Genomic DNA, 20,411 nt, shown 5'->3' with positions numbered 1-20,411 from the left:
TGCTGTGAAGAAAGAAACATCTGCAAATGTAAAAATAGGATCTATTAAGTCCCGAGAAAGGGGCTGGTTCTGTTCCCAGATTATGACTAAATAGTTGTTGCAATAAACACAGCACAGGGTACAGAGAAGAACAAGTGGCTTTCAGCAAGTGTGGGGGTTACATGGAGTCTTGCACCAAGGCCAGAAGTTGCTCATCAACACAAACAGTTGGTATTATCAGACCAGTGACCTTACTGTCCCTATCACAGACCGTGAACTGAGAAATTAATGTAATTTTGAGAAAGAAATTAAAAATAAAATAATGAACTGAAATATTACCAGTTTTTAAAGTATTGCTGTTATTAGGTGTTAGCATTTCCTGGTACATAACTGTAACAATAGTACTACACTGAAACTTCAATGTTTGAAAGCTGTGTATAGAAGCTGACAGCTAGGGCTGCTGCAGAGATCAAAACTGGGAGGCTGATGTCATGAAAGGGTTAGAGAAAAGACTGGAAATGGAATTTAGTACAACCAAAAAATCCATCAGAGCCTGCCCAGGTACAGAGACAGCCCTCAGTTTGCTATCCAAGACATCCTTCAAATCTTGTGTTCATAAAGATTATCAACAAGGGCAATGCAAGATGGATTACTCACAATTAGCACTTCCTGTTTAGAACACAGCCAAATCTTTATGTGCTGCTTCCATCAAACAGTAGGTAATATTTATATCAAGGTACACAAATCAGCAGGATTGAAATCTGCATCCTTCTCACAAAGTCTATTTTTGGCTGACTTACATCTCCTGGCAGACACATCATGTACATGGCAGGTCTTGTATTCTCTCAGACAGAAAGAGTTGCCCAACTCAATCCCTAGGCTAGACCTGACAAACAAGACTCACCTTTGCTCCCTGTTCCTGCCAAGCAGCAGCCTGATGCACTGGTGCAGTGTGGTCCAGCTGGACTGGTGAGTCAGAAGAGCCAAGAGGTAAGGGCGGAAGGAGGGCACCTGGGACCCTGCCTGGAAGCACCAAGAGAGGAAGAGATGTAATGAACAGATCCTGGTAGCAAGGTGGCTGTAGGACGTGCCATGTGTACTGCAGAAGGATGACAATCCAGGAGGGCAGACAGCACAGACAGCATGAGGATTTAGGGCAGCACTTTCTGACAGAAAATGGCATCAGATGTGAAATTCAGTTCCGGCCTTAACTTTGGCGTGGCATTTTCGGCAAACTATTGATCTGTCTGCAAAAATACCAACAAAAACACAGCTGGCTGGGTTGTTATGGTACTGTGTTGTATCTGTAAAGCACTCTGAAGTCCTTAAAAGAACACAGCTGAGGAAATATAAAGATAAGAGGAAACATAAGGCCTGCACTGAGAAATGTGAGCCTTGCACAGAACTGTCCTCCTAGTACTGCTTTGGAACTCATAGAGTAACCTGTGGCAAAACATAAAACCAGCCCTTGCCCTGTTTCCAGGGGCAGGTCAGGATCCCCAGAAAGTCCTTTCAGCACAGCCCTCTGCCCAACAATTCTTACTTTGTTCCAGGAGAACAGTAGCTTCTGCTGTAGATCCGGGCAGCTGCTGATGACCTCTGGGTCCAACATCTCCAGCCAGTCATTGAGAAGGCCAGAGGCAGGCCCTGGCCAAGCTGATTCAGCACTGTGGACAAAGCGAAGCCAGTGTCACTGGTGACACCATGCACCCAAATCTACCCATGAATTCCCACCATTGCCTTGGCTCACCTGCAACTCTCCACCTCTTTCTTTACTGGTGTTTCTTCTTTGTCCTGGAGCAACAAGGAGCACACCACAGCAATTGGTTTCATGGCAGGACTCCTGGCAGTGGTCTCAACAGTAGCTGAGAAGAGGACAATCAGGAGCTCTTCCAGGTACGGAGAGTGGGTTTCAATCAGACCTTGAAGGACTGGCAGAGGGAGAAAGATGCCACTCGTTAACTTCAGGATGTGGTGAAAGGTATGGAGCCTTGCAAGTATTATTCCTGAAGTTAGGTTCAGTGAGGAAGAGGGAAGACATTTTACTGGGATAGTAATTCCATTTCTATTTTTGTTAGTGGAAACCAACAGTTTGCTCAGAGACTTAATCCCAGCCCCAGATCACAGTTTATAAACCCACATACAGTGGGGGAAAGGAGGTGATACAAGATAGGGCCAAGCTTAGATCAGTTCATATTTTCTGATCCAGGGAGAAGGCAGATTCCCACAGCCTGCACAGTAGGCTGTAGGCACAGAAGGCACTGCCTTGCTGGGCTGGAAGTTCAGGGTGCTGCTGCAAAGAAGGAGAGGAGAAGGACATCCATACCTTTGCTGATGAGCTCTGGCTCCACATTACACTTCTCTCCTGATTTCAGGGTTGCAATGATGGCACAGACCGTGGAGCTGATCAAGTCAGGGTCACGACGGAAAGAAAGAGCTTCTGTGAGGTGCAAAAAGCCACCTCGAACTGTAATGAAATCACAGCACTGGCATCACAGAGACAAGCCAACCCCCACATCAGACTTCCCTCCTACAGATTCCCCATGTGGCTCCAGGGCACAACTACTCAAACATACAAATATACATTCTACTGCCATTTATGGCCACAACCCCTGACAGCTCTCCTGCACGTTACAGGGACATGCAGCTAAAAGCTCTGTAACCACAAACCCATTTCCATGCTCAAGCTCTTGATTAGATCCTGCTCCCAAGAGATGGCAGATGATAAAGAACTCTACAAGTCATCATGTGACCTTGTTCCAGAGGCATTCCTGCACGCTTATCTACCAAAACAACAACTCAAATAGAATTCCTGGCCTGAGAAATTTTAAGTTTTCCCTGAGAGATCTGCTGTGCTTGGTGAGATGCTAGCAGGTATCTACAGCAAGCCCCCAGAGCTAAAGCACTTGCTCACAGCCTCAAAGAGTTTCTGCAGCAGTGTGCTACTTTTGTAACTCCTATGACACCTGGCTGCCCAGGACACATCCTGCTACAGGCCCAGTTCTGTTCGTCTCTTTCTGCCCACTTTGTCCCCTCTGAGTCCCATAAGCTGCCCAGTGTCAGTACCATCACTGATCCTGTGCCTTGAGGAGTATTGCACAGCAAAGGCCTTCAGCTGAGCTCGCAGGGGACCATCTTCCACCGCGGGGTTCTCCAACCACTGCAGCATCTGCATGAGCACTTTGAAGAACAGCGAGGAGAAGGCAGTGTCCCGTGGCATGCAGCGCTGGGAAGAAATTCTTTACAGTGAGTGTGGTGAGGCGCTGGCAGAGGTTGCCCAGAGATTCTGGACTCCCCATCCCTGGAAGTGTTCAAGGCCAGGTTGGATGGGCTTGGAGCAACCTGGGATAGTGAAAGGTGCAGGGCAACTGGAGCTAGGTGATCTTTAAAGTCCCTTCCAACCCAAACCACTTTATGACACTATGAATTAGACTTCAGCTCTCAAACCGTCTGCAAATGCCCAGGCTTGCAAGACATGTCCAACACTATAGAACAGCACAGACTAGAGATCCCAAAACCAGCAGAAACCTACAGCTGTAAATGCAAAAAATGGTTACCAGGCTAGGTAAGGTACACTAACTCCAACTAATCTCAGCAGTGCCAGGCTAATGTGGCCAGCCTGCATCCAAATGCCCACGGCCAGGCAATCTGAGCTGAACATTACAAAATGTGGACACAGCAGAGCAGATTCACTGCAGATTTCCCGTTTCCCCCTCACCCCTCTTTCTCAAATGCTCCCAAAGCCACTCACGTGGTACTGGTAGAGCTGGCGCATGAGCGGGCAGGAGATGAAGTGGTGGCGATGCATGGCCATGACCAGGGCGCCGCTGTGTGCGGAATTGAGCAGCGCAGCCACGGCCTGCAGCAGCCGCATCGAGATCCCGCTGGCCGTGGCCCCGCTGGCCTCGGCCCCGCTCGCCGTGGCCCCGCCGGCCGGCGTGGCCCCTTGGCGAATGTGGGCCAGCTCCTGCCCCAGTGCCTGCTGCAGTGCCAGGGCCAGCGGCCGCAGGCTGGAGTTCTGCCACCGTGAGTCCGGGGTCAGTGGGAAAAGCTGCGGGGATACAACAGGGAGTACGTTTATGACAGACAATGAAAGAATTGCAGTACCATGAACACTCTGAGGCAGAGGAGTGATTTACCTTGTACAGTTATACTGACTGTAGGCTAGTGGGAACCTTCTGATACAGCTTTTTCTACATTCTAGTGTCTGGCACATGAACATAAGCAGCATCTCTGCAACCCCAACATGACTGTCAACACTGACACTGCAGGGGAATCCTGCTACCCAAACACCAACAACTGACTTGGCCAATTAATTCCCTGTAGGCTCCTTCTGGAGTCAGTGGAGGGAGGGAAGTTCTGTAAGCAGACAAGCCAGAGTACAAATGCTGTTTGCACACAGCTTTGCTGCCAGAGCCCTGTGAGCATTTCACAAATCCTGCATGCACTGCTGAGAGGAAAGGCTCTATGCACAGAACAAACAAGGTGCAGAGACAGCAACATGCTAGTAGGTACCAGGCATGATCAAAAGCTACATCACATTGTAACTGCAAGAAAAAATTCTTGCCAGTATCAACACCACCAGGCTGTAATGGCACAGACGCAGGTCTGAATGCATCAGTGCTTTCATATTTATTGCCTGCAAACGCTGCAGGATAAGGAGTCACAAGATGTAAGTATAAGATAAATGGATTTTATAAAGCAGCTGCATGGAAGCAGTTACTCAGCTGGAAGTTGTAACAGTACCTGCAGAAAGATGCCTGCCAGATCATCTTCTGGGCCCAGAACACGGACCTGGCTCAAGGCCCGGATCCGGCTCTGACTTTGAGAGTTTTCAGGACTAGATTTTGACCTTGCAGTCTCAGCACTGTCTGCAAGAGGAATAAAAGGAAAAAAAGGAAAATTCTGTTATGATAGATCGCATCTGGAGCCCCAATATCAGATCACCTTCAGCTTTACTATCTCTTAACTACTGAGGAATTCAGCAGTTTTTCTCTTAATTCCAAGAAAGACCTACTTTTCCATATGACTCAGAAAAACTCACTGTAATAAATTCCAAAAATATTAGAATTTCTCTTTGCCAGAAGCATTCTAGGAAGGACTGGCGTCTTAACTGCAGCTTGCTGGTTTATTGCAACACAACTGCTTTTAAAGACACCTATGCCTGCTCTTCTCAAGAGAAACAAAGGAGGGAAGTTCAAAGATTACTGTGACATTTAGGCTACCCCAGGCAATACCTCGGCGGGCTGGTAAGGAGGCAGTAAGCAGGGAGTGGAAAGTCTGGCCTCCTGTTGCTCCTCTCTCATGTTGAACTTCCACAAGATGAGCCATGTAGTCTGAAAAAAGGAGGAAATAAGAGCATGTCATCATCTTGCCCTCTTCAGTAAAGCAGGACAGAATTGGCTGTTTGTACAGCTCCCACAGACAAGAGAATCTGCTGCTCCCACAGACTTTGTAAACAAGATGCCTTGAAAACTTCGTTTGTTACAAAGTACCTTCCAAAGTACTTTTTGACTCCATACATTCCAACCCAAAAAAATCCTCCTCTATTTTGGGAAATACAACAAAGTTCGCTGAACTAGCTTGGATTTTTCCAAGGAAGTCACAGGAGACACTCATGGAAACTGTTCAAGAAAAGTTAAAGGCCTAGCCAGTCTCATCTGTAGCGCTTACTCTTGTCCATGATGTTCTGCTCCAGTGTCTGTGGGTCATGAGATACTGCCTGATCCAGGTACTGCAGAAGTTTGCTCATGCTGGAAACTGGGATTCCAAAGGACTGAACAAACAGAAGCAGCTGCTGTGGCTCCAGGTCCTGCAGGGCTGAAATAAGACAAACACTGAGTCCTCAGACCTCTGAACTGCCCACAGAGGGTCATCTTTATTACCTGATCTTTATGCTTTTGTCTGGACCAACAGTGACACATTAATGACAGGACTGCAGAGAGCCTAAAGGCAGAAGTCTGACAGCTGCCTACTATATTTTCTTTCCTCTGCAAATCATTGCTGCCTTATTGCATCTTCCAGTTAATTCACTCACTGGCTAATCTGATCTTCTATTTAATTTTATTAGAACCTCAGTAATGCAATCATTCGTATTAAAAAATAACTTCCACCCTATCTCTTGATGGCTGCAGGCAGGAATTATTGAATAACTGAATCATTGGCTATAGACAGCTGTCATTTAATTAGCAAAATAGGATGAAAGCTCTGAATACCAAGAAGAAAGAGAGCACTGATGAGTGGTACGAGGACCAGAGCAACCAGAGGTTTAGCTTACATCCTTTAGGCACAGCTTTCCACAGTGCTGTGCCTGCTGTCTGGTGTTTGCATAGCTTAGGTCCATCTGAACTGTAAAAAGAGATGGGACCTCAATTCAGAGTCTCCCATTCCTTTAAAATTCACAGAAAGGGCAATATCCATTCAGGCTCACTCCCCTACTTTAAAAGTAACAGTGACAGATGGCTCCATCCAAAGGCATCCAAGCAGGATGGCTAGGCACACTTGAGAAGGGAAGTCTCTCCCTTTCCTTTCAGCAGGCTTTAAAACACCAACGAACATGGCACAGGCTCACCTGCATCCACGAGACGTGGGACCTCGGAGCGGATCATCCGCAGCTTCAGCCAGTCAGGGAGCAGCAGAGCCTCCTCGGAGGTGTCAACCAGAAAAGCAGTTGGAAGGGGCTTTTTCTCCGGGAACCATATATCCAGTAAGGTGTAAAAATCACCATCCCCTGCTTAAGAGTGGATAAAAAGATTATTTCCCATGTTCACAAATACCTAGAATGCCCTGCCCTTCTCTATCAATACACCAGAACACACCATTGTTTTGGTATTTCCTGATGTCTGCAGAAGGCAAAAAAGAAAAAAATAAATCAGCCTGCAAATTCTTCACTCTCTGATGCAATGTTCTACTAAATCTTACAGCTACAAACATGTACTGCAAGGGTCAAGTCTGTGAGTAGAAGGATTAACACCAGCCTGACCTGTTAGGAGACAGCAGACAGAGAAAAGCCACCCTGTATTGACCATTACCCCCTAAAAATATATGAGCATACTTCACCAACCTTGAGGTGGCCCCAGTGTCAGGAGAATAACCATAGCATGGACCACAAGGATGTGCATGGTGGCTGTTTCCCCACTAGTCCAACGAAGAAACACCTGATCCTGGGACTCTGACTGGAAAAATGCAGGAAAAGACAGGATGAGCAAAGGCAAGGAGAGAAAGGAGAACATGAGAATGGACAAATTTATTCAGACCATAATTACCAATATCTCCAACAGTGGCCACAAAAGATACTTGGGGAAAAGTTAAAAAGGCTTTTTACAAACACATAGACTTGGCTCTGATACTATGCCACAATTCGATTATTTTCAGATCAGGGAATTCTTGAACTGGACTTGGTTTATTCAAACTGAGTAACCCAAAAAGGGCTTGTGTTTTGTTAACCTGCCCAGTCTGTGACCTGCTGGACAAGGCAGGAGGCACTCACCCAGCTGTACACCTCCTCGCCCTCCTTGCTCTGCCGCATGCGCTTGATGTAGCGAGAGAAGATGGAGAGCAGAGCCACGAGCACTGCATCTGACTCAGCACTGTAGGAGAGCTTGGAGAACAGGTGGGACATGATGGTGGAGCGCTCCACGATCAGTCGTGCAACATCCTGCAAGGAAAAACCATCCAGGAGGTCTTTACTGCAAAACACAGTCCTGTTTCATTGCAACATGCTCTCCAGTTCCCATCATCAGCCCAGTACACAGCATTCCGGAGATCAGCTTGTGGAGTCAAGAGTAGAACTGACACAGGAGGGAAAAGGCCAGTGCTTTGCATGCATCTTACAGTGCCCCAGGGAAGCACAGATGCCTTCTGATGCACCCCATTGCAAAGTAAACATTTACATAGCATTCCTCTGAAGAGAAAGATCTACTGACACTTATCATTCAACCTCCTCCATGTATCTAAACAGAGACACTATCAGCACATGCATCTTAAAAGCAATGAAAAAAGCACCCAGGCAGAAAAAAAGAGAAAAAATAATTTAAAAAAATCACCAAAAGCTTTTCTAAAAAGAACAAAACACACACAAGCAAATAAACCCAGAAATATATATTTTGGTTACAGGGGAGTATATATCCCACCACTGAAATTCCTGACTTCCCATTCTCTCCCCAAACACATATGACTGCAGGTTTAGCACCTGCTTACTTAGGAAACACTGCCAGGTGGTGGGATTTCCATCAAACCTCTATCCACTCTTTCATTCTCCATTCCAGCTGATGAGCTGCTGCACTGGAGGTTATTGCTCTGTTTGCCATTTCACTATATAAACCAAAGACACAGGTCTGCCTTTCAACCCATGCACAGAGACACAAACATGCAGTTATCAGAGTGACACGCTCCCCAGACCTCATCCTGGCGGTACAGCAAGTCCCATGCCTACCACTGTCCTGGGACATGCCATGTATCCCCCACACAATCCCTCCTCTCACCAGAGCAAGGTCGTTGTGCTGTCCCTGCTCCTCCACTGGGGCATGCTGGGAGAGGTACACCAGGTAAGCACTGATGGTCTGGGGATCTGTCTCCATGTGGATGGCCTAGAATGAGAATTCCTTTCATTAGAAATCAGGATTTAATGAAAACAAGCACCAGCATAAGCAAAACTCTTCCGCAAGCACGTAAACATGTAAATATCACAGCCAGATCCAGTTTTTTTAGATCTGTTTCAGCACTAGAAGAAAAAGAACAAGCTTGACACTTCTCCCTTCAGCTGCTTCCACCCACCTGCTGCAAGGCCAGAGCTGTAGTGGCTCTCACACTGTCAAACAGTGGCAGCCTCGGGAGGTCCCTCAGCAGCCACTGATATCCCTGCAGCAGCTCAGAATCACCAGAGTCTTCTTCCATGGGGTGATCCTTCTCCTCCCCATCACGCATTCCTCCTTCTGACAGCACCAAGGACAGGCCCTATGCAAGTCACACAGACATGGCTGTTGCATACGAAGCCACAGCTGGACTGCTAGTTTCATACTAGTGAATATAATAGAAACATGCTTCAAACGCCACAGAATGATCCACATGCAGCACACAACAGGTTTCAGCTCATACAATGTGTTTTCTTTACAGATACCCTGCTTGCAGTTTCAGTCTGAGCATGATCTTTCTGAGCTCCTTGCAATTCTCTTTGCCTTGTCTATGCTTCAGAGCACCAGGCACTTACTCACACCCCTCACAGGCAACAGCCTCTGCCAATTACTCCACACGGCATGTAATCTCCCGAGTCTGCACCTGAACTTCACAGGAAACCAGGTAAAATCCAGCTCTATCCTAAATACAACTTAGCTGCTGAACAATAACTTCCGAGCAGCAGGGAGCAGAAGTGTATTTGATGGGGTTTGGAGATTGAAACAAATCACTGAAGAAGGATGACATGCAACAATTTCACTGTGCTGGCTCTGGACTCAAGACAACCTAGGGCTCTGCCCTGGGCTTCAGACAGACCCTAGTCAAGACGATTTTCATTCTGCTCACCTTCATGGCCAGGACCCGGGAAGCCACCTGGGAGGAACTCAGGCGCCGCAGGAAGTAGTCAAGCACCTCGCAGGTTGTCTGTTCATCTGCTTTGGGTCCCAACAGCAAATCTTGCAAGCGTCCAAGCAACTGCCTTTGTTTCTGTTGTCTCTGTGGGGTGATAAGTTGGTCTGTCCAGTGAAATAAATTCTGGGATGCACAGAAAGTAGGTAACAGAAGGGATTCCCAAGAAACTGCTCACCTGGCGTTTCTTGGCACGCTGGTCCTTACTCTCACCCTCCTCTTCTTCTTCACCTGAGGTCGATTCATCAGCAGCATCATGAAGCAGGAACTCACAAAGACACTGCACAGGCAGGACATCCAAGGACCCTTCACTGGACTGAACCAGATCTGCCAGCCATGGCATTGACTGTGATGAGGCCTGGGAAGGTTGAGTAAAAAGATCAGCACATAGATGCAGCACACTGATCATCTAATTCCTGAGCGGCAAACCACCTTCCCCTAATCCCACATAGCTTCCTTTTGCCCCTCACTCTGTTCAAGTTTCAGAAGCGAGGGATCCAGTCCCACCACAGCCCACCTGTCTTTGAATGATGTTGAGAAGAAAGTCAGGATGGCGACTGCGACACAGAAGGTGGCCCAAGCGAAGCGACTGGTTCAGACTTTTCACTTGCTCCAGGACATGTGGTGGAGGTCTGCGAGGGGGGCCCCTGCCACAGAAACAGCAAGTTACCCACAGGCTCACAGACTTTCGCTCTGATGTGATGAGGATCAGTCAGTTCTGTAGTGCAGGAGGGATTTATAGGAAGGTGGCAGGCAGGTTGGAACCAGATGATCTTCCAACCAAAACCATTCTATGATTCTGTGATCCCATGGGCTACCACACCACAGGGTTCTTCTTTCCCACCCTGTGGAGGAGCAGGGTTTCCTGACTAGTGTTGTTAACTAGGATTTCATGAAGATAACAGAATGCAGAAGGCTACTTACTGAGGGTCCAGACTTGTCAGCTGGGACAGCAAGAGGCTACTGCTTTCTGTAATTGTTTGTTTTGTGGATGCAGCTGCCAGATGACCCTCAAATGCAAGAATCTCCTGTTTTTCTCTCTGGGAGATTTGAAGTTCACGATTAATCATCTCTGTGCGTGTCTCCTCATCCGTCAAGGTACATTGAGGATAGGAATAATTACTGAGAAAATAAGTTTTAAAAAAGGAAATGGTTATCTTGTTCCATTCAAAATTCATGAACCACAGTCAGAAAAAACATAGGACCTAGATTTTTGAAAGACAATGTAGAAAAAAACAAGTAGTTTCTCAGTGGAGCCTCAGCAAGGCACAGCAGTCATCCCTCTCCCCTCCCCCTTTTTCTCAGCTTTATTCCCTTGCTTATAATATTTTTGTCAAGGGAAGGCACTTTTCCCACTCCAACTGCAGTGTTGATGCCAGTTTATTTTACACAAGTCCCACTGGAAAGGAAGGAGTCGCATGGCACAAATTTAATTCAGAAATGTGTGTTTTCAGTGGTCTGTTTGATATATGTAGAGATTTAAGCATACTAACTTGGTCATGACCATTTCCATGAGCATCTTTAGAGAGGGGTACTCCTCCCATGCAGCCAGACCTGCAGCAGAGAAGAACAACATGGAATACAGCAAAAAAAAAATAGAGCCTTCATATATTCTAACACATTCCAAGGTGAGGAGACACAAAGTCACCTGCGAACAGCTCTAACACTCAGAGCACAAACAAGGCAATTCCAGCCACACACTGGTCCAAATCCCACCTCCATGCATTTTTCACCCATAGGGGATACACTGTTATTTAACTGCAGTTACCTCACCAATCCAGCACAGGCCTTGCACACAAGCAACCAGACTCCTGCAGAAAGCAACCTGGCCAATTCTTGCAGCAGAACTGGTATCCTGGGAAATGTTCACACTCACCAATGTTTTCAGGATTGAATGCAGCCACTACAAGCAGGAGAGGCCAGGCTTTCCAATAGAGAGTAGAAATAGCTAGATTTGGAGGCTGGTACCTGCAAAAGCCATCCATAGAGGTAAGTGGTCAAATTTGGTTCCTTAAGCCCATCTCAAGTCTGCTTTTCTCCTTAATCATGCACTGTTTAGATTCAATCATGCCAGTTCAGTACTTTTTCCAACAAAAAGACACCTTCCCACACACAAAAATCCTTTCAGGAGGGACAGCAGGATTCAGCTGAAGATTTCTAGGGCAGAAAGGTCAGTGCTTGCAGACCAAAGTACATTCCATGACTCAGGTCTTGATTGCTCTAGAAAAATGCTCACCTGAACATGACCCTGAAAAAGCTTCCTTGTCATTTTGCTATTACAAATTTTAATAGAGAAAAACATTTTAAAATCTGTGAGCTGGGAATGTTAGTCACAAGGTGAAAGTGAGCTAGATCACAGCAAGATTATCTGTGTGATAAGTCTTACCCTGGGGGTAGTTGGATATTCTCTGGATGGTGATAAGTGCACAGATTTAAGACTGCATCGATCAGCTGGATTCTTTCTACCCTTAGGACCTCAACATCTGGAGAAGAAAAGACTGAACAAGTTATTGACATGTCTACCTGCCTGAAAGTCCTACAAGAAAAGCAACACGGTATAAAAAAAATTTTACTTCAAGCAACTGTGTTATTGTGGGCTTGCTCTCAAGATATTACAGAAACAAAAAATCAACATTTAAAGAGCAACAACACATAAAAAATCCTATAACTCAATATATAAGGATATGGTGCTTTCCAGCAGCAATCTGGTTTAAATTCTTAAGGGTGCCTTTTTTCCCAAATGCCTCCAATATGATACTTACAACTTTTTCAGAACTTGGATATACTCCATCAGGTAAGCAACAAATCTGCTCAGAATTTCTGGGGCTCAGAGGAGATAAAAATACATTTCAACTTTGTTGCAAGTTTTCACACTCACTCTAATTCTGAGTCTTACAGTATATGAAATGGTGCAGGATTTAATATCCTGTATGAGAGACTGGACACATTTTGAGAGGATACTGAACAGCAAAGTCTAGATCCTTCCACAAGCAGTGAGCAGTTCAAGATCAGTCCTTGCCATTAACCAGTCAGCACTAAGAGCATGTAAAATGCTTTAGAATCAAACTCTGACAACACCCTCAATTCTGCCACAAACACATACAGCTCAGCTGAATGGATGTATTTCCCAGCTCTGCAGGAATTTAGACAATGCTAAATGAATTCATAAAAGGGTTAAGAGTAAAGATTGCTTTTGTTAACTGCTATTCTGTAAGTGTCCCAATAATAGACTTGGGAAGAGTACACAATTGGTTAATTAATTTAACTTTCAATCCCTCCATTTTTGTATAGCCTACAAATTTCATTTTACAGTATGTACAAAGGACTAAACTGAATTTAAAACCGCTGACTCAAAACTCTGGGTGGTTGTTCACAGTCCTTCATTCTCCACACAACCATTAATTTCCCAAACACTCAACGATACAAAATTAGTAACAGAGAGAAACACTAAGAGAAAATAAGAAGCTTCTCTAGTGAGAAAGCAACAGCAGTACATGTCTGGCTTTGAGCCAAATGCTTAGCCATCACGACTAAAATATGCTTTAAGTGATGCAAAGGCTCTTTGGTAGGTGGTAGGAGCTGTCTCAGCCCTGGGTGCCTATAGGAGGACGTGGAGACAGAAGCAAGCACTCGCTGGTGGGAGCTCTGTGCAGCCTCACCATCTGCTTGCACAGCTGCAGCCCTCTTCACTAAGTGGTCGGCGAGCTCCATGGCATCGGCAGGGCCCAGGGGCAGGTCCCGTGACAATCCAATCACAAGGATGCGCATCAGGGTGTCCTCCAGGATGGGCACCTCGGAGCACAGGCGGAGGAAGAAGCTGCAGGAGACACCAGCCATCAATTACACTTCTTTGGTCAGCAGCCTGACGGCTCCTGGAACCCTCCACAGACCCTACAACTCATGTGAGCAGAAGATACACCACAGTTTAGTTTACCCCACCTTCCCTGACCCCCAGCTGCAAATGCAACTATTTGAAACAAATTATTACCTCAGTATCACTTGCATTGCCTTCTACCTCTAGGCTCCAGGCCCCTTGACTCTGAGCTCCCTAACCTTACCCCAGTAACCCACACATTGTGTGGCTGCCCTCCTTACAACTACAGCGTCAAGACAGAGAACAGCTTGGCACAGGGAACAGGAATGAAGGAGGTAGAGGAACAGATGGAGAGTGGAACAACACCACCCAGTTTTATGGCAATGTAACAGATGAAGAAAATCTGAGCACAGTTCCAAGCCTTTCCAACACAGAGCTGTATAAGGATCACCAGAAAATACCCATTCCTCTGCCTCCAGCTAGAGCAGCTCCCCACCTGCACCCACCACACTCACTTGCGGTCACTCTCAGGGGGCCAGTTGTCCCACTTGTAGTAGGTTTCTGGCTGTTCTGTGAAGAGCACCTTGTGGAGGCTGTAGAGATGAAGAGGACAGTAAACACCATCTGTGAGGCTTAAGAACACATAACAACAGTCCAGTCTCCCCCAAATCCTGCTAAAGCTTTCCATCCTACACATGAAGGAGCCCCCTCAGGTAAGTGAGTCCAGCAACAGTAACAACATGATTCAGAACAGAGAGGACTATACAGTATGGGCTCTGGGCTAACTTTTCTTGCTTACTCTTAATTCTAACTCAAGCTGCCTCAGTAATGCCTTGTGTCAAGACCCCAGAATACCATCTGTCCTCCAGAAGACAAAACTACCTGTGGAGCTCTCAGCCATAGAGCCTTAAAAAGAATGTCAAACAAAAAAAACAAGGAGTCCACAGGGAATTTGTTTGGTCAGATAGCTAAAAGTCCCCTACTGAGTGGACGGAAATAATATAAATCAGAATTTTTTCCATTATCATATGCATCTGAAGGAATTTCAGAGAAGGAGACAGTCCCAGCCTGAACTCTGCTAAAACTTTCTGTTCCCTATCTGAAAATGGGAAAAAATCTAACCAAACCCTTGTGTATACCTGGTTTTTCAAAATACATCACAATGTAGGGGAAGGGACTGGTTATGCACAGACATGACCAGGCTGACTCTCACCAGTGCACATAGTCCTTTGGGGCCAGCTTGCTGATAGATGGAACAACTGTATGCAGCCACCACACAGCATCACGTTGGATAGCAGCAATTTGGTTCTGGAAGGAGCGCAGCACTTCCAGGTCTGAAAAACAGTCAGGTCACAAAATACACACATGGGCCCCATCAGAAGCATGGTAGTTTCAAGACAGTAACTAGGACTCTGAGGCGTCAGCAATAAATCACATAATCACAGAATGGTTTGGCTTATAAGGAACCTTGAAGATCACCTTGTTCCAATTCCTGCACCACAGACAGGGACACCCTCTAGAGAAGGGGAACCAGAGGAGTACATAAGAAAGACTTGAGCCCCCCAGCTCTGACAGAACATGCTCTTTGCTTTCTGACATGTGCTGCAGCAAAGTCCCCAAGACAAAGCACAGATGGATCAGTTTTGTGAGAAGGCATATGAGCAGTCATGTCAGTGCCACACCAAAGGCCTGTCTTCCCAGCCCTTTAATCCTTACAGATGCCCCTTCAGGCCTGAGGCCCCTTCACCCACAGCTCCCTTTCCCCAGCCTCACAGCCACTGTTTCCATAGACACAAGAAGCACCCAGCCATGCAAATGCTACACCTTCTATCTCTGTCAGTCCCAGAATTACAGCAGGCTCCCAACTCTAGCTGATGTACTCCCAGCATCAGGGGCAGATATCTACCAAGATGCCCATCCTCAGAGAGAACCTAGGTTCTTCTACTTACTTTTTTTCTCTCCTTTGTCCCAAGCAATTCCAGCCTCCTTCACCTGGGCTGTGATACCAAGCATCATGGAGACAGCTAGCAGGTCAGTTATGTGGATGACAAACCGCTCCTTAAAATAGAAAATAATAAAAGAAAAAAGGGTTGAACAGCAACAGCCAGAGCTGCCTTCTGGAAATGTTTTGTCATCAAAAATTATGAACGTGGATGTTTGGAAATGAGATGTGGGAATGCTGCTATGATACACACAAATAATGACTCACTCAGACACCAGAGAGCAAAAGAAAGAATGGCCAGGAAAGCAGACACAGAAGAGCTCAGTGCATCACTGGCACATCCAGCAGCACAAGGGTCAGAAATGGTACCTTGAATTCCATCTCTGCATATAGGGCCTCCTTCCGCTCCTGCATGAGACCCAGACAGAAGGCCTGGAAGTTGATCTCATGTTTTGTCTGTTTGATGATCTCTCTCAGCAGAGCCCGTGAAGCTCGCAGGTAATCGTCCTTGGTGGTCAGCAGGTCCTGGAACACCATTGCCAGGTACTGGGGGCACACAGAGAGAAAACTTTCAAGGCACTGTAATGGGTCTGCATCCACAAAATGAAGAGACACAAGGAAACCATGCTGGAGGTATCCCGTCCTTCAGACCCCTGGGGAGCTGTAAGAATGTTTCTCTCGTGAAAGTGCATTATCACGAAGAATGTGGGACTTAGAAAATGTCCATTTACATTTATTCCTACCAACAATAATTATATAATTTCAAAACAGTACGATACAACTCTGACAGCTATCTGTGAAAAGCTTTATCTGAGCCTCAAAACAACTAAATCTGTCAGGTGAGGTTCAGTGGTTACCATCAGACATCCAAAACACTGCACCTACCTTTGGAGCTTGCTCTGAGCTGTGCTGAAGCACAGTATACAGGATCTGCATGTTGTTGGGATTTCTTGCATTTGATAGCTCATTGAAAATCACAAACTTAATGGTGGTGCCCAGGTTATCCCTGTGTGCATTCAGCAGCTCTCTGCAAGGGAAAACCAGGGATACATGAACTGACATTTCATTGCAGCTGGACACATTCTTTTCACTTCTCCTTGAAGTATTTAGCACATAAAAGTGGAAAGGATGGAACAGCACATATCAAAGGACAACATCAAAGGACTACTGAAAGATTTCTAGGACAATGAAATTAATTTAAATGAACACAAGACACTCCATGCCCCAAGCTGGTATTTAAAACCACTGTGCAGAGACATTGAGACTGTCACATCCCTGGACACATCTCCCACAGTGCTTTCTCTTCCTGTCACAGACCCAGTCACTCACCTGACGCACAGCATGTAGTGGTTGAGAAGGACTTTTGGCTTGAGACGAATTTTGATCAGGTTGGAGATAACTTCCATGTCCTCTGAGCTGTGGGTGTTACAGTTCATGCAGACTGACATCAGCAAGTCCTGAGCTGGCTTGGTCAACTGCAGAAAAAGAGCAGAAAGGCTCCAGCCACTCACCGTTACAGACCAGAAATGTAATTGGTTATACACACAGTATGCAGCCCTCCTGGCTGGATTCCAGACCAGGGTAGTGCTTCTACAGCTCCTCTCCTTACCTTTGGATTTTGCAGCCACATCTCCAGCCTCTGCACAGCCATCTGACGCACCTCTTTGTAGCCACAGGTTGCTGTCAGCAGGCGGAGGAGGTTCCTGGAGACATTGTCCATGGGCTGGCGCCGGTTTAGCTGGTCCCGAAGCATGTCTAGGACATATTCCTCCACACTCTCTGCAAGGTCTTCGTACCTGGGCCACACAAACTGAACTTTACTCATTGCCACAAAAGCCAATCCAGAGATCAGCACTCTTTCTTGTTTGTGGTATGACTTGCAAATCAAAAACATCTCCTCTTTCCTCCTGGAACCAGTTTTATCTGATGCTCGACATCCCCCAGCAGGTGCCACAGGAGAACAGAGAAGGAGCTTCCTGCCACAGCTCTGCAGGGGGGATGAGCACAGACACATCTACAGACACACCTGCACACAACTGTGTTAGGAGAGGAAGAGGCACTGTACCTGGGCATGAGCTGGCCCGCCTGCTCTGGGCTCATTTTCTCTTCTGCAATCAGCAGCTCACTCTGGCTGTCCTCCTCCTCTGTCATGGAAGGGTGTGGGCTACTCCCTAAGAGAGACCAGGACACAGCACACTCCATCAGACATCTCCTCTTTCTAGAGGTCAATCACTTGTGCTCTGGTTTGTTCAGCTTCTTTCTGCATCCCACACAGGCCCATTTTTCACTACCCTCAAACATCCCCTGGACATGAAAGAGCCCTATAAAGAAGAAAAGCAATGCCTGGAACTCAAAGCCTGGCCTATGTGACTCCATCCAGTACCAAACTATTCTCACAACTCAACAAGCAGTGCAGGCTCCATCCTCTCCCTAAACCTTTGTTCCTGATTCCCAAACATCTTCTTACCAGCACTAAGGTCCCCTCCACTACGTCCAACTTCTCCATGCAAGAGCATGGTCTTAGGAGGCATCTTTGTGTTAAAAGCTGTCTGGATGTTATCCACAAAGGTCTTGCAGTGAGGGCTGTCCACCCAGATGCGCTCCCCAAGGGAGTCCTCAATGTACACCTGCAGCAGGGAGCACAATCCATTTTTCACAGGCTTAATTAAAGGAGTATTTGTGAGTTTTTATGGATTCCCAATATACAGAGTAGGAAACTAGCATAACCAGTGCATGGATGAAAAACAGATGATCATACAAGACTAAAAATACACACCATCACATCCCAAGCTCTACTGGGCACCTTCTCAAAAAAGACTTTACAACAGCTTCTACCATCAAAATACAGAGGCTGGTCAGCTCAGCCTTTTTAAGTTAGTGGGCTGTTTTAATCCCTACACACCAAATAGAAAGTAAGGAGTCTCTGCAACACTTACATCAATACAGACTTTCAAAGACATCCCAGAAAAGAGCAGAGATAAGGTAACAAGAGGCAATGGAGGCTACATTCCAGAAACCCATGGAGATTTTTCTTTAAAGGGATGGGCCGAGACTCAAATTTCTGCCTCCTGCAGCTGCATTCCCACACTGGAAAAGAGGACACTAGCCACCCTCTTCCCTACAGCTATAATAAATCCTATGCTGCTCTTCTACTCCAACACATCCACATTTCCCAATACAGTCTGCCCACCACTGCCTCAGTCCAGCAGAAGCCCCCTCAGTCCACCAACCTTGACAAAGATCTCTGGCCAATTCTCATCCTCTTCATAAGCTGCCATGAGAAGGTTGCATGCCAAGACAGACACAAGACTATTCCCTTTGGCTTTGAAATTGATGGAGGCATCTCTTCGGAGTAGGCTGCACAGTGCCTGGAATAACACCCACAAAAAATAAAATAATAAACAAGTCATCGATGAGAAAGCATGCAGAGAAGCTGCAGAAAGGGAAATACCAATTGCAGGAGCTTGCCACAGAGCTCTGGTATTTACAAAGCCATGCAGATCATGCTCTGGCCTGAGAGAAAGTGCAACCCTGCTCACAGTTTGGCAGGAATGATCCATCAGCAACTTTGTGAGTCCTCACCTCAATAACCCCTTCGGTAGCAAATATGTTTGGTTTGATTTTTGCCAGGTACATAAGGCTCAGGTACAGAGTGGTGTCAGGTTTGGCTCTGTTCATCTTCAGCTGCTTCACAGCTCCACACAGCACTCCCTCAATACGGTCATCATTGCCTTCTGCCTCTGCTGCCTCAATCTCATCCAGCAGCACTGTGGGGACAACTGCAACCACCAACACACAGGCATCAGCATTTACCCTCATGCCAAATAACCACCCCGAGGTGCTGCAGGACCAGTCCCAAGGGACAGCAAAGCACAGACCAGCTCACTTTTACCCCCTGCAATAGCTTTTCCCTACTCAATTGTCATTAAAAGTTCTGTTTCACAACTGACAATGCCCCTTCATTGTTTTTCCATGCTAGCACGTCTCTGCAAATGTATCCAACATCAGAAATAGAGTAACAATTCAAAAGGCATCATCCAGACCCAGAGTTTGCTAAAGAAGTACATGAATAAAATACCACAATCCAGACTTAGAGATTTCCTCAAGGGAGTATTTCACGTATACAACTGTTAGACAGAATGAGCACAACCCAGTGCCAACAGGAGAGAAAACCTCGACTTCAGCCCTATACCCAGGGAAGGAAACCCTCGAGGACAGCACATAATTACTGTGCAGGCTTCAAGGCAGACTCTTGGGATGAGATTCCAAAGAAAGGAGACGTTTCCCTGAGGCTCCGTGTGACGGCAGGAGCGCAGCGAGGCCTCACCTTCGATGGGGATGACAGACGGCTCCTTGATGGAGGGCGAGATGGCTCTTTTCTCCGCCACGGCCGCCTCTGCCAGGCGTCCCAGGGCGCTGAGGGGCGGCGTGGAGGAGAGCTTGGGGCGCTTGGTGAGGCCGGGCAGCCCCGCCGGGCCCGCCAAGGCAGCGGCCGCGTCCCGCTTGCGCTCCGAGGGCAGCCCGGGCGGCGCCGGCTTCAGCAGCGTGACGGCGGCTTTGCCCTCGCCGCTCTGCCCCTTGGAGCCCAGCGCGATGAAGTCTCCGGGCGGCGGGTGCGCTGCGAGGGGAGACACAGCGACAGTGAGCGACAGCGAGGGACAGGGAGGAACAGTGAGAGACAAGGAGCGACAGTGAGGGACAGGGAGCGACAGCGCCCGCAGCCCCCCGCCCGCCCGGGCCCGGGGGACTTACCGGAGGGCTTGGGCACGGCGCTGGGCCGCCGCACGGCCGCCGCCTTCGGCCGGTTCATGGCGCCGCCGAGCACCGGCCCAGGGACGGACCGAGAGACACCCGGCACGGACGGACAGACACCGGGACCGACGGACGGCCACGGCTACCCGGAACCGGAACCGCCACCGCAGCGGCACCGCCCGCCCCGTCCGTCCCGCCCCGCTGGGCAGCGCCATCTGGCGGGCGGGAGGGGGAACTGCACACCCGGGGGTCAGAGAGGGAGGCTCCCGAGGTCAGAGAGGGGCTGGGATTGCTGAAAGGTGTGGAATATGTAAACATTTTCTTAAGAAATTATGTTCTTTG

At 47.4% G+C, this 20,411-nt stretch overlaps 1 protein-coding gene across 4 annotated transcripts in view; it reads right to left on the bottom strand.

Annotated features, from left to right (window-relative positions):
* The window catches only part of INTS1 (integrator complex subunit 1), a 27,927-nt gene extending 7,618 nt beyond the window's left edge, over positions 1-20,309 (bottom strand). The window contains exons 1-36 of one of the 4 annotated variants that reach the window (XM_062503998.1): positions 20,070-20,309; positions 19,645-19,935; positions 18,900-19,096; positions 18,548-18,685; positions 17,785-17,944; positions 17,383-17,488; positions 16,927-17,113; positions 16,647-16,792; positions 16,203-16,344; positions 15,687-15,863; positions 15,325-15,433; positions 14,589-14,709; positions 13,891-13,968; positions 13,221-13,378; positions 11,948-12,044; positions 11,438-11,529; positions 11,055-11,115; positions 10,486-10,683; positions 10,079-10,208; positions 9,740-9,919; positions 9,499-9,648; positions 8,755-8,934; positions 8,463-8,567; positions 7,469-7,636; positions 7,043-7,154; positions 6,551-6,712; positions 5,653-5,799; positions 5,217-5,315; positions 4,726-4,850; positions 3,731-4,030; positions 3,046-3,205; positions 2,306-2,446; positions 1,730-1,910; positions 1,523-1,646; positions 1,435-1,452; positions 884-1,002 (exon numbers count right to left, since the gene is read on the bottom strand). In XM_062503998.1, the coding sequence (XP_062359982.1) occupies positions 884-1,002; positions 1,435-1,452; positions 1,523-1,646; positions 1,730-1,910; positions 2,306-2,446; positions 3,046-3,205; positions 3,731-4,030; positions 4,726-4,850; positions 5,217-5,315; positions 5,653-5,799; positions 6,551-6,712; positions 7,043-7,154; positions 7,469-7,636; positions 8,463-8,567; positions 8,755-8,934; positions 9,499-9,648; positions 9,740-9,919; positions 10,079-10,208; positions 10,486-10,683; positions 11,055-11,115; positions 11,438-11,529; positions 11,948-12,044; positions 13,221-13,378; positions 13,891-13,968; positions 14,589-14,709; positions 15,325-15,433; positions 15,687-15,863; positions 16,203-16,344; positions 16,647-16,792; positions 16,927-17,113; positions 17,383-17,488; positions 17,785-17,944; positions 18,548-18,685; positions 18,900-19,096; positions 19,645-19,935; positions 20,070-20,127 (5,117 nt within the window). In that variant the 5' untranslated portion in view covers positions 20,128-20,309. Of the gene's footprint in view, positions 1-883; positions 1,003-1,434; positions 1,453-1,522; positions 1,647-1,729; positions 1,911-2,305; positions 2,447-3,045; positions 3,206-3,730; positions 4,031-4,725; positions 4,851-5,216; positions 5,316-5,652; positions 5,800-6,550; positions 6,713-7,042; positions 7,155-7,468; positions 7,637-8,462; positions 8,568-8,754; positions 8,935-9,498; positions 9,649-9,739; positions 9,920-10,078; positions 10,209-10,485; positions 10,684-11,054; positions 11,116-11,437; positions 11,530-11,947; positions 12,060-13,220; positions 13,379-13,890; positions 13,969-14,588; positions 14,710-15,324; positions 15,434-15,686; positions 15,864-16,202; positions 16,345-16,646; positions 16,793-16,926; positions 17,114-17,382; positions 17,489-17,784; positions 17,945-18,547; positions 18,686-18,899; positions 19,097-19,644; positions 19,936-20,069 lie in introns of all 4 variants that reach the window. The other 3 variants (XM_062503995.1, XM_062503996.1, XM_062503997.1) reach the window with 3 other exon arrangements.
* Positions 20,310-20,411: the final 102 nt, after the last annotated feature.

Source organism: Cinclus cinclus, chromosome 16, assembly GCF_963662255.1.
Source record: "Cinclus cinclus chromosome 16, bCinCin1.1, whole genome shotgun sequence".
Lineage (NCBI taxonomy): Eukaryota > Metazoa > Chordata > Aves > Passeriformes > Cinclidae > Cinclus > Cinclus cinclus.
This window is presented reverse-complemented; position numbering and strand designations above follow the sequence as displayed.